This window comes from Passer domesticus, chromosome 1 (genome assembly GCF_036417665.1).
Source record: "Passer domesticus isolate bPasDom1 chromosome 1, bPasDom1.hap1, whole genome shotgun sequence".
Lineage (NCBI taxonomy): Eukaryota > Metazoa > Chordata > Aves > Passeriformes > Passeridae > Passer > Passer domesticus.
Window position 1 is genome coordinate 18,963,322 of NC_087474.1, and position 13,256 is coordinate 18,976,577.

General features: G+C 36.2%; 1 protein-coding gene across 11 annotated transcripts in view; it reads right to left on the reverse strand.

Moving 5' to 3' along the window:
• The window catches only part of CACNB2 (calcium voltage-gated channel auxiliary subunit beta 2), a 246,585-nt gene that overhangs the window by 22,082 nt on the left and 211,247 nt on the right, over positions 1-13,256 (reverse strand). For all 11 annotated transcript variants that reach the window (XM_064408489.1, XM_064408472.1, XM_064408499.1 and 8 more), the window contains 3 exons: positions 10,237-10,317; positions 9,913-9,971; positions 6,927-7,036 (listed from right to left, as the gene is read on the reverse strand). In XM_064408489.1, coding sequence (XP_064264559.1) covers positions 6,927-7,036; positions 9,913-9,971; positions 10,237-10,317 — 250 coding nt within the window. The remainder of the gene's footprint in view (positions 1-6,926; positions 7,037-9,912; positions 9,972-10,236; positions 10,318-13,256) is intronic.

Sequence of the window (13,256 nt, forward strand, 5' to 3'; positions counted from 1 at the left end):
TCTTAAATTTATCTTTGATTTATAGTTGAGGAAGCCTTTACTTGAAACTTATCCTATAGCACAACTGTCATTAAATTACCAGATATGGAAAATACATAGTAATATCATATATCTATAAAATATACAGTATGTATGTATATATATACATACATATGTATATATTTAACAAATAAATTGTTAGCATAGTTTCAAGCATTTAATTGCCTTCTCACACAAATATCAAGGAAAAAAAACCCACAAGGCTGAAATTCACACAGCTAATCCACAACTGTCTCTTTGAGCACTTATATTTCATTTTCAGAAGACAAAACTTTACGGTATCAACCTAATGATGTGAATGGAAGCTCTATACACTTTTTAGAGACAGCCTTCCAAAGGTAGGTGCTCAATTGCACATGCAAACTGGGTGCATGTAATGCCTGACAGGCTACTGCATATGCACATGGAAAGCAAATAAACACTCCCAGGCACGTGATGGCAATCAATTTACCATAAGGACAATGACACATTTTACATCCAGTCACACATCTGTGTTAGAACACACAGATGAGGTGCACACATCTCAGAAATACACAATGGGATACCTAATCTGTGGTGTTTACTTGTCAATGTCAACTTTATTTTTAGAATTACTTTAAATTAAATAAGGAAAACCAGCAAGGTTTTCTAAAAGAAAGACTTAGCAACACAGTACAGGATCAGCTTTTGTCTGTCAGTGAGCCAGATGCGAGAAACACACGGTGGTTCTGTCAGGTACAATCAAGCACTGAACACAAAACAGCAGGAAAAGTAATTTGCAAGCTTGTATACATACCTAAAACATCTGGAAAAGGAGAGCATTAATGAAGCAAAGAATGGAAAAAGCCAACACAATCAGGTTTTGTACAAAGCATACAGCATGAGGTAAGGTTATAACAAGTGTAACATACACAGAAAAAGGTCTGGGTTCTTTTGACAAAGAAATGCAGCAGAAGCACAAAGCTGGTTCAGTTTCTGCAAATGGCATCTGTCCATATAAAGAATTAATGAGCCAATTTGGGCTGATTTTCAGATGAATAAGAATTAACCACGTACTGTACATTCTTGGGGAAAAATCTGTTCAAAATGACAGATTTCTTCTAGGCTTTTAAAGAAATTTGCCCTTTCCTTCAATTTAGTTCTAACATCTCATGTATTAAAACATGTAACAATATTGACAAGCAAACATTTCCCTTTACATCAAAACAAGCTTAATTAGAGAGTGTCCAGTTTCAAACTGGGACAGAGAGGAATAAGACTGCACTATCCATCTAAATCTTTACGAGCCAGACACTATTTTTAAAAAGTTCTCGAGAACATTAATTTTATACTAAATATTCAGTGGCAGCACTGGTTTCCAATAAGTCAAATCCCAAGCCTATTTTTAACTGATTCCATTACAAAAGCAAACTGTCAGTCGATAGGTGTGTGTAGCATTATAAGCTGACTGAGACTCCCTTATAATCCTATAAATCCAGTTCTTTGTGGCTATTCCTATTTCTGACTATCACATTGTTGGTGTATATCTCTTTGAAATTAATTCTGGTTTGTCTATTAAATAATTCCAAAGAATGGTGCCCACTTCACTGTTTTCTGTGCTAGGTACAACATTGCAGACCTGTATTGGGTGATAAGGAAGAGATCTCAAAAAGAGGCACATTTTTTTCCCAGAGAAAAGTATTTGATATTAATATATCAAGCACAGAACCTTTTTACTACCTTAAGTAATTGATGGAACACTTATTAAAATAATGAAAAACCAACAAAATATTTTCAGAAGTCTAAGAAATAGCCTTCTCTGCTGCAGTTACAACTGCTGCTCACAAATGTGATCATAAGTGAGGGCTAGATCAGTGGCCTGGCTGCATGAGGTACCACTACATAAAGTTTGATGAGTAAAAAAATAGCTTTCCATTGAATCTGGAAGGAAGGAGGGATTTGCATTAACAAAAAGCAGTTCTGGGGAGCTGTATTTGCCATATATATACATACTATATATATATAGCAAATATGTATATATATATTTGTATAAAGGCATTTTTAAGGTGTACCAGATGTAGGAATAAACCACACAGATCTCTGCCAATGACTGCATGTGCCAATGGCTGTTCAAGGAGGAGAGAAAGGAGAGCACCTCATCTCCCCACATCTCATAGTTGTGCAGCCCGGAAGCTGCCAACCAAAACAAATACTGTTTTTCCTTAACAAGAACAAAACTTTTTGTGATAAATACCAGTTTTAAATACCTAGGCCAGAACTAAGTCATTGGAGATAGTCTGGACAAAAACAAACAAAAAAACCAAACAAAAACAGGAAAAAAATCACCCAGCACAAGTTGAGAATTTAGTATTTGCTGAAATTCTATGCTTTTTTCCTCCCCCCATCAGTGATTTGGGGAAAAGACCCATTATTTTCATCTTATGGAAGAGAAAATGTAGGTAGACAAAAAAATCATTTTCCAGGACTATAAGCAGCCCTGCAGCAGATACTAGAAAAGAACTAACGTGATATGAGTCCTGATTTAATGATGTATCTATAAGACTTGTAGAAGTAGAGAACACCATTGGCTGCACAGCTAATGCTGATAACATATAAAATGCCAAAATAGCTCTCCTTAATCAAATCTTTTGTGATCTGTATTTCAAGAGAGCACATTCAGGAACATATAATATAGCTGTTCCTTTAGGGCTGCTGTCTCATTCAGTATGCAACTCCATATACTGTCAACTGATAAGAAGCCATTGAATAATTTACTTTCTCTTCATTGTCAAATACGTGTTTCACATCTCATTTAGAACACATGGCTCTAATCTTTCTCTGAAAACAGAATGCATAAAATATTTATGGGCTATTTTGTGGAGCTCACTTTGGCAAAAAAATTATTTTTCCCTTTGAAACATCCCAGTTAAGTGAGAAGCTGGAATATATGAATGTATACTCCAAAGAGAAAAGTGAATTAGAAAGAATAATCACAAGTTATGAATAATTCGGGGATTTAATTTTCAGAAATGTAGCGTCTGATTCTTCAGAGTAATTACCAATAAAAATTATATTCAGAATAGAAATGCAGGAAATCCTGATTCCTGGGGATTCTTTCTTCCAAAATGGAACATAACCTTGAAGCTTTTTTAGACGTCTGTACTAAGACTCAGGACATTCCTGATGCTGCTCTGTACTGTCAGTACAGAGTACCAGCACTAATCTGAGAGAAGGAAAAAATTCTGAGTTAGGCTGGGAATAAAAAGAATACCTCCCCAGTTAAATGTCTGCAAAGAGTAGAGCCTATAATAAGAAGTTCTGGGGAATGAGGATCCACAAGGCTGATATTTTACAAGCTCCCAACAGGAGCTCCAGTACTACATAATGGACTGCCTGCTCTCCATCCCCCTTCTCCAAGGCAGTGCATTACCATGCAACATGCTGACTGTGATGGTATACACTATTATTTGACAAGTCCAAAGCTTGAATTTCTGTTTCAGCTACAACACTCAGTCTTTCTATAGAAGATGCTTGAAGCATACAAAGAACACTGTGAAAAAATAGCCATCTTCATAAAGTCAGAATAACTAATCCAGTGCTGTCCAGCAGTTCTATATCAGAAGCAGCAAAAGCCACTATTGCACTGGGGAAATCTCATTGCTTCCAATTTGCCACACTGTTTTATACATTTATCAAGAATATTAAGGCAGAGGACTGGTGTAAAAGTAGTCTGTAAATATTTGATCAAAGGCTGGATCACAGCATATATAACCTAAAGATACTAAAATGCTGCACAGTTAGCCTTCTTATTATCACTTCCTAACCTTTATTTTGCACTGAATGAATCTGTAGAACTAATAATATTCTTTTAATAGGATATTTTGTTGACTTATAAAAAATTCATCACTGAAAAAAAAAATCCACTATATAGTGTGATATTACTACTCACCTCTTCTACTTCAGCCAACTAAATACTCACAGCACTGGTGTCTTGTCACCTACCAGCAGACTATAATGATGTTTTCTGATTCTGACTCTTATTTCTGCCTTGAGGTACATTGCAGATAGGCAAGGGAACAGGCTGTAACATGCCTTGTACTTTTTTCTTTTGCCTTCTGCAAGGGTTTTCCACTGTCTTACAAAAGCAGTTACCTTTTCTGACTCCAGCTTATTTTATCTCAGTTTTCCTCCCAACACTGCTGCCACATCACTTCCTTTCCTGACTGATTTCTGTCCTCCCATGGTTTATCCCATGCCTAGAGCACTGGCCTGGAGGTGCTTTATCAGTGGGTTTGACTAGCCCATCTCCTTCTCCATAAGCCCAACCTCTTCTATAATGGATTTTCACTACCTGCCTTCCTGCCTTAGCCTGGCAGCCATCTATTCCTCCAGGTGAACATCTTTCAAGCAAATGACTTTTTATTCCATTCTCCATTCTGCATAGCAAAGGAGGGACTGTAAATTGAAAGATGAGCATCTTTTCACCTCAGTGCTGCTTGGTTGCCCTGACTCAGTCTGCTGGGAGCAAGTTCTGCTCAGCATCATTGCTGGACCTGGCCAAGGAAAGCTGAGACTTCAAGCAATTCAGATGCAAAACTTGCTATGTGTTAATAGCAGCTTCTAATAATTTGGTCAAGTTTTCTCATAAGTTTCATAAAATTGCCCAGAAACATGTAATTGAAATTTTGTTCAGTTCACTACCGAATTTCAAAACCCTGCTAGATTACTAGATCAATGGAAGTATTACATCTTCTGAAAGAAAAAGGTTTGAGACTATTTTAGCATATGTAAAATTAATTTTTTCCCTAAATTTATGCTAGAATGACCCAGTTGCTCTAGTCAAAGGTCTTCAAAGTTATTTTATAAATCAGATAATTTTCAGAACAATTATACTCAACTGAAAACCTGATATGTAGCAGGAAATCTTAGTTAAAAACAGGCCTGTTACAAAATCTAGAGAGACACATCTACCTATCTATCCACATATTTGCATATATATGTAAACACTGTTATCTTTTGGGTGTCCCAAACTGAGGTTCTGTCACAACTCCCATTTTAAATACCTCCATCTAAAAAAGTACCTTGATACAAAGAAAAAATGCTGATGCTCTCAAGAGTACAGTTCTACTGTAGAGGTGGTAAAGGTGTACAAGATTGGGCAGCATTTAATTTTTATTGATTTTTTTCCTGTATAGAATTTTGTGGTAGGTGTTTCACATATATGAGAAATTAATTATATGCTTTCACTGCTGCATATATTTGCTGCATATATTTGTACAGTATTGCAAAATTGCACAAGCTTTGCTGATGAGGCTGGAAACTTAATCATCATGATTCTGTTCCATGACTAGTTGACCTCCATACTTACTACCAGTTTTCAGTCCTAGTCAAAATAAGTGATACTTTATCTTTTCATTAGATTATTAAACAGTCTTTGGTGACAAGACTGAAATTCACACAGAAGAATATTCTTGTGTGTAAAAATACTTATTTTGTTACAGTACATTGCATTTTGATATTTGAAAACACTTAAAATAAGACACAATTGGAAGCTATAAACTCCTTTAAAGCAAAAATTCACAGCCTCCATATAGCTGAAAGCAAAGGTTTTACAAAACAATTTTTCAAGAAAGGGAAGTAAAAATTTTTAGGGTGGAAAAGCTTATTCTAAAAAGTACTACTATATTAGGCAAATGTTAAATATTCAGTCACAGTTCAGGTGTCGTTGGAAAATTTTTGGTGTATAACTGATAAGAACTTATTTAATAGGATGAATGAAACTACTTTCTTGTTTCACAAAATTTACAATTTTTCAAGATGTAATGCCGTTCAGGGGAAACCAATCTCTGTCAAAGGCTACAAAGAGGAACCTGCAGCCCTGTAAAGGCAGAAACATGACTGAGTATTCACCTGGGATGTAGCAAGTTCCCCTTTTTTTGGTATTTGATGGGAGACTTGCGCAGGATTTATGGGATTTAGTCCCGTATCTCAGTCAAGTCTTACACAAGTATGTAGATATAGACTCCTGGCAGGATTCATCTTAGAATCACAGAATGGCTTGTATTGGAAGGGACCTTAAAGGTCATCTAGCTCCAGCCCCCTGCCATGGTTAGGGAACCTTCCCCTAGACCTCTTGGCTATTTTCAGGTGTCTCTACACAGGGAATGCACCAGTGACAGCAGCAGAGTCCTGGATACATCTCACTCTAGAGGAAAGACAAAGGCACTAAGTAATTAAGACTCCAAAATAATGACCTTTTCCTCCTAAATCTAAGGACACCTTGCAATGGGAAGCTCCAGTGCAGCCACCTGTACTGTAAATGGTTACATTTAATTACAACTTCCCAGCTAAGCTTATTTTTCTTTCTGAATAATAAATGTTAAATTATTGATACACTGGACAAGCTTCAGTGCAAAAAGACTCATGTAACTTGACAGATATTTAGACTATGAATGTAGCTATACAATTTTTAAAAAACATCTCCCTTTTTGCATCCTTCCTTTCTTTGTATCAACCTTACGTTTAGTTAAACTGGTACAAAATTAATAAAATGTGTACTTCAATAATTTTTCTCAGATTTCATGTCAGTAGCTATCACTACTAGTCATCACATTAAAAATCATGCACAATATCAATAATATTCATATAATTCCAAATATTTAACCAGAAGAACATATTTTCAGATTTTATATGGATGGCTGCCTCTCCCCACTGAGACCAACATCAAAACATGAAAACTGAGCACAAGCAGAATCAATCGAAATCAGCACTATAGGAAGTTTACCTGATAGTGATTTTAAAATGATTTCTAAATTATGGGAACTGTGATTTTCCCACAGCAGAGAGAAGGCTATTTTTAGCTTATACATATGAAATGAGAGTAGCACACTTCAAAGGCAATTTGTAGATAACATCATTAAGGTACTCACCTAGGCTTGACCTCGTGTTAGACCGTTCTATGATCGCGTGCTTACTGGGATTGTTTAACACTGAGCGTTTGGCAAGCGAGATGTCTGCTGTGACTCGTGTAATTGATATACTGCAAAATAAATACAGCAAAATAGCACTGAACATTATTTATCTTTCGGGGATGTGGGAAGAAGTCTCGTTTAACACTAGAAGATGGCTAAGACTATAGGAAAGTAAGTTCTCAGCAGCACTGTATGCTTCACCCAATGTGAACAGAGAAAAAAACTTTATCTAACTTAATACTGTTACAATAACTACTGATACTGATATCCTCCTACACGTGCGTGGGGAGAAGGGAGGCAGGAGCTGGTCAAGGATTTCTGCAGAAGATGGAACTTCCTTGGGGGCTCCAGGTCTGGTGAGGGTCTGACATTTCACCAGTATCCCCAGTATGAACAGGCTGGTTTCTCCTTTCCCTGACTTCTTGAACGGTACTGAACGACAACTGGCTTACTTTAGCCATGGGTGTAAGACATATAGGGACATGCAGAATTAAATGGTAAAGGTAAGGCTTATCAGGGAAATGAGTCCAGCAATATAACTGAGGATTATTTTGTTTGGTTTGGGTTTTTTTGGCTTTTTTATTGTTCAGATTACTAGCATGTGTTTTTCTAACAGAGTGCAAGAGCTACCTATAATTTTCCAGAAAGATTCAAGCTAGCAGTGAAATGCTAGCACCTAAAAATAGGAACTGTAACTTGGAGAAGCACATACTTGAAAAGCCTAGGTTGACTATCTGGCAGGCTCAGCTTTGTGTTTATGAGAAAAGATGAGCCAAGAAAGAAGTGGTTATTACTTTCAGTTGTTTGCACTGACCTGCTACATAACCTTCTGCATATTCTTCTTCCTAGGAAAACAGTTACCTTGGTTTATTTTGTTTTACAGGGTCAAAATGCACCCTTAAGATCCTTTTCAAACTCTCTGGTCTAATGAGGTTTAGAGGTCACATTTTTCCAGTGCTAAGAGTTAAATCACACTGACGATATTCCCTGCTTCTTCCTTGTAGGATTTTACTTGCAATTTAAAAGAGGAAATGGATTTGCTAAGAAGTGGGAGGGCTCCTCTCTAGCAAGCACAGTCAGATGCTGTTTGTTCATCTGAAATGTAATCCAATAGGCTATTTTTAAGCTAAAAGCATAACCAAAGGTTGTAATTTGTGGCACAGCTCCTCACAGATAATGCCATTTGTCTTAAAATTAAATCAAACATGTATATTGGGATACTTATTAGTTTTATTTATTTGCTAATGGAAGGACAAACTTTTACAACTTTTTGGGTTTTTTAGTTGATTTGGATTCTTTTTTGCTGATCTTTTTTCCTACAGGCAATAGTAAAATTTTGCCATTTAAAATCAAATTATGGTATCCTGTGCAACGCCAGATTTATCAGTCTGTTTGTCTATAAAAAATACAATTCTTAATTTTCAGACTTTTTAACATCTTTCTGAGGACATTTTCTTGTCTTTGAGAAATATCACATCAGGAAGGCCAAGTCTGTTCTCAAAACAAAGGGTGTGTATGTTCATATTGCAAAACAATTGCAAGGAGAGCAGGGACAACAGTGTGGCAACTCAAAGCAGTAGCATGAACCTGAGAATCTCTGGTGCCAATTTGTTCAGGACCTTAAGTAATGATTCCAATGGCTACTGAAGTTTGGGATGCTTCAAATCTGATACTATAGAGACAAATTTTGTTTGGAGTATTTGTGGATTCACCCTGCCACAGTTGGATCTACAACTGAATATCTGACATGCTCTGAAATATTTCAAGACATAAAGATGCAATAATTTTCTTCTGTTTGCAACAGATATTTTGTTAACTTCCAATTCTGAAGGTATGTTATCTAGGGGTGACAATCCTGACTAATATAAAGAGGGATTACTAAAGCGTTTAGGTATTGACATCATTATTCTGACTGAGAAAATCCACCAGCTTAAACCACCATGTGTGGTATTTTAAATAACTGAAGCTATTGGCAAGAAACCTCATGCTCCCTCTTCGAAGTTTTGACAGCAGCAGGACACACAGAATAGTGTTATGCATCTGACCACTTCCAAGCTAAATAGAACATTCCTTGAAGTTACAGATTTTATTATAAGATCTTCTTGTTTTCACAATTTTTCCTCCCAATGTCAACCCATTAGAACGTATTAATCTGGAGCTTGATCCAATACCAATATAATTGTGTTTCAAGAATGCATCTCATGTCTCTGCTCCATGGGTCTGTGATGTTGGAGTTATAGACCAAGGCACTGCTTTTAGAGACAGACTATTATTTGACATCTGTGCCTCAGTAATGCCTGAAGGCTCAAATACAAATCCCATGTGTTACAGCGGAGTGTGCTGCAACCACTCGGGTCAGAACCCAGCGAGGGAGCCGGTGTGCTGCCAAAGGTGACCGTATTTCAGCAAGGTAGGGCACTGCCCCACCCCCTCATCCCTCTCCTTTTGAAACTTCCCACTACAGAGCCCAGAACTACTGTCAAACCAAGCTCCTATCTTGAGTGATCAAAAGTTTGACAATCCCATATACCAGATAGTTTGAATCCCATATCACTCTTTCCAAGTTGGATGCCAAGTAAGGAAGTAGAGCTGAGGAGGAACCGTGGCTCTTGCCAGTTTGCTCAAAACCTGGGAAGCATTGATTTGATATCACTTGAAAAATATTTAAAATCACTTTTTAATCTGTAGATAAATATCTAGCAATTTGAGGTGTGAATGTCACAGTCCTCAAGAAGAAGACATCCTTTTTTCCACTCTCAACAAATATATGCCCCAGAATACTTCCCACTGCAACACAGCCTCTGCATGCTCGGTCAAGGAAACTTCTAATCCACTGACCAAGGAATTAACTGTCGTTCCTAATTTTGTCCAATGTTATTATTTCTGAAAAACCTGGTAATACCCAAATGGAACCTGAAGTATATTTGCATTGCAAAGTACTTACCGCCCTTCGAATCTATGTTTTAAAAAATCAAATAATGCTTTTTGCATCATATCTGTTACCTAGAAGGAAAAAACCAACAAATTAATAATTGCATAAAAATTCATAGTTCTGAATGATAAGAATATTGTAGAAAAAAAAGAGCTGACAATAAATCCAAACAATGGGGTTGGAATGCAATTTATCTCAATTCTGAGATGAAATAAAAATAAGCAGCTATTTAGCAGGAGTAAAAACTGTCTGATGTTTGCCTATGTTATAAATTATCAAATACAAATGAAGAACAGTATTTTGTAAAAAATGAAACTATTTACAACAATCAGTTACCTCGTATCCCTTCAGAGAAGGCCCCACTAAAACTACTGGTCGCATAGAAGGCACTACATCATAGGGAGGGATGTGCTCTGTCTGCAAAACAGAGAAAGTTTTCAGCATCACAACATCTAGAGAAAGTGTTATACACTCTTTAAGTATTAGGAACTCTGAATTTCCAGTAATGTCACAGGAATCTCAGATTCATTAACTTTTCCCAGGAAATGGTAGCAAAACATAAGGACATAAGAGGTTCAGGGATTTCTTTTGAAAAAAACTTTTCTTTGACTTTAAGATTTCCCACTGTTTTTATGTATACTTTGGATAGTTAAAAACTCTTATTCTGGGTCATGCCCATTTCCCAGTGCATAATTCCTAACTGCTAAATTGAAAAGGTTATTTCCAACAACTAATGAATTGAAATGGTTAATCCTGCAGCTGTGACATGTTTTAAACAGGAATTTTATATAGGAAATTATGAAGAGAAAAATAAAACAAACGGGATTGGAAAAGCATAATGCATTTTTTTTTTCAATTTTCAGATCTGCCCACTGCTTGAAAAAACATTGTGACATCACTGCAAATTCCCATGGCACCATTCAGTCTGACATCCACATGTGCACCCACAATTCAATTACAAATTAAATAAAAATAATGACTTATCAAGTTAGTATTTATAGAAAATTATCATAAGCAGAGCTTGGGATAGCATTTCTTCCACTTTGGGAAGTTCTCGTCACCACCCAAGAATGGATTCTGGTAGCACCATATTTACCAAAATATTAACTGATGTATCATGCAAAATTTCTAAAAAAGTATTCTAGCATACAGAGATAAAATAGATTGCCTCCTTTTAAGGGTTGCAAAAATTTTATCATAACACAATATAAAAAGAAACAAAATGTTAAGTTTGGTATTTTTTCTTCTTCAGTAAGTGGCTGTTCAATATATATCACCATGAATGGGGTCTAATCAGAAAGAGGTTCTTGTTCATAAGGAAAGTTTTGCTTTATCATTGTCTTGGGAATAAAAGATTGAAATCCAAACCCAGAAATGTGTGGGTGTTACAGAAAAAGAAATGCCAGATCTATTTTTCAAATGCTTACATAGTACAAATACATCAGTCAAGATCACAGAATACAGACATTGTTCATTGTTCCAGAACTCAATGTATCCCAAGGTGTTTCGCAATAACATTAAAATAAGTATATACATTCCAAAACACAAACCCACAAAGACAGACATTTATACAGTGACAGCACACAATGCTATACAAGCAGCAGTCTAAAGCAGCCTAAAACACAGAAAATATTTTTGTGAATGTCCCTCAATGTAATTTACTTTTTGTTACCTGTAGTTTCACAAGATAATTAATAACATGAGAATGAAGACCAGTGCCCAAGGCATCATAAGCATGTGAAATTAATTTATTTTTCACAGTACAGAATCTGACTCAACATGTTTCAAAGCAAACCCCTGCAATTAGGCTGGGCCTTTATCCAAAAGAAGTCCTCCACTGTTCTTGCTAACATTTTTAATAATCTGATAAGTGTATTTGAGACAGATTCGAAGAAAAATTCATTACAGTTGTGCAAGTGCTTTTAGCATGAGTGCCCTCATGCAACAGATCTTTGTCTTAATGTGGCTGACTTAACCAAAGGCATTCATGCTAGAAGTTAACCAGCTATTTGACAATCAGGGCAAGCACAGAAATTACCTTATTTGATGGAATATGTGGTATTTTAAAATTCTGTTCTGTTGCAATGGGCATTTTTTTCCTCTAATTTTTACAGCTTTAAATAATGAAGCTGTCAGCAGGAAATTGAGTATAAGTTATTTAATGGAAGCATTAAAGTTCATTAATTTAGCAGTATAGAATCTAATATTTTCTAATAGACTGGCACTGAACTATACAGCTTTCACTGCAGATTCAAATTCAAATATGAACTCAGAATAAAAACTGGCAGGTTTGAACATAGGGCTTTTACTCAGTGATTTGGCTATGTAGATTACTTTGGGATGGCCATCCAGTACATAGTGTAAATGTCAGTATTACAAACCCCACTAACACAGTAATGATTCTGATATGGAAGAAAAGAGGCACCACAGAGTCAAAGAAAGATGCGGGACTGACCCTCATCCATATCTAAGGTGGTTCATCTGGAAGCTGCAGCTTTGAAAGATGCTTATGCAGACAGCATCCAATACATGTCAGCATGTGTTATCCAATTAAAAATATGATTAAGTAAGAAAGTACTCAGAAGTAAGAACCCACTGTTGATTTCTACACCAGGCTTAACAGACCAAACTGAAGCCAACAGCAGTGACTTTGGAAATGAGAAGGATTCAATACTATGCAAAAGAGTTCAGGAAAAGAGAGACAGAAACAAAGATCTACTTATTAAACACGAGAGCACCCACAGCAGGGACAACAATGTCACTTGGCACTGTTTAAGCACTATAACAGTCGGTTGTTACCTGTAGATTTAAGTGAGTGGTTAAAACCAAATGAATGAGAGCTATGAAGACTACAGATTTTAAAACAAAAAAATCAAATGTGGTATTTCACTTCATAGTTTGGCTGTTATCTAATGTCTTGCTAACTTCTTCCAGCAAAGGCCCTAGAAACCTATTGCAGCTTTTTGCAACAGGATGCCAATTGCATAATTCTGTAGTTATCTAGGTTATCTATGGAGAGACATCGGCTCTCCTGGGAACCACCAGTACCACTTCCAATAGCTGAGATACTAAAAAAGTCTCGCTGATGGATGGCAAGAACATTTGGCTGATAATTTATACATGACAATAGGAAAAACCTGAAGTAAACTGTCAAAACAAGTCTGAGGTTTTCCATTGGTCTTGTGCACTTGCAGACTTTGCACCTAGTGAATTAGAAGCTTAAGTATAGACTAAATTAAAAATAGAACAAATTTGACAATTTGTTTCCAAAGTCCAAACTGAGTATCTGATAGATTCCAATAACGATTTCAACAGACTGAATAATAAAGAAAAAAAAAATTTAGTAAGATATAGAA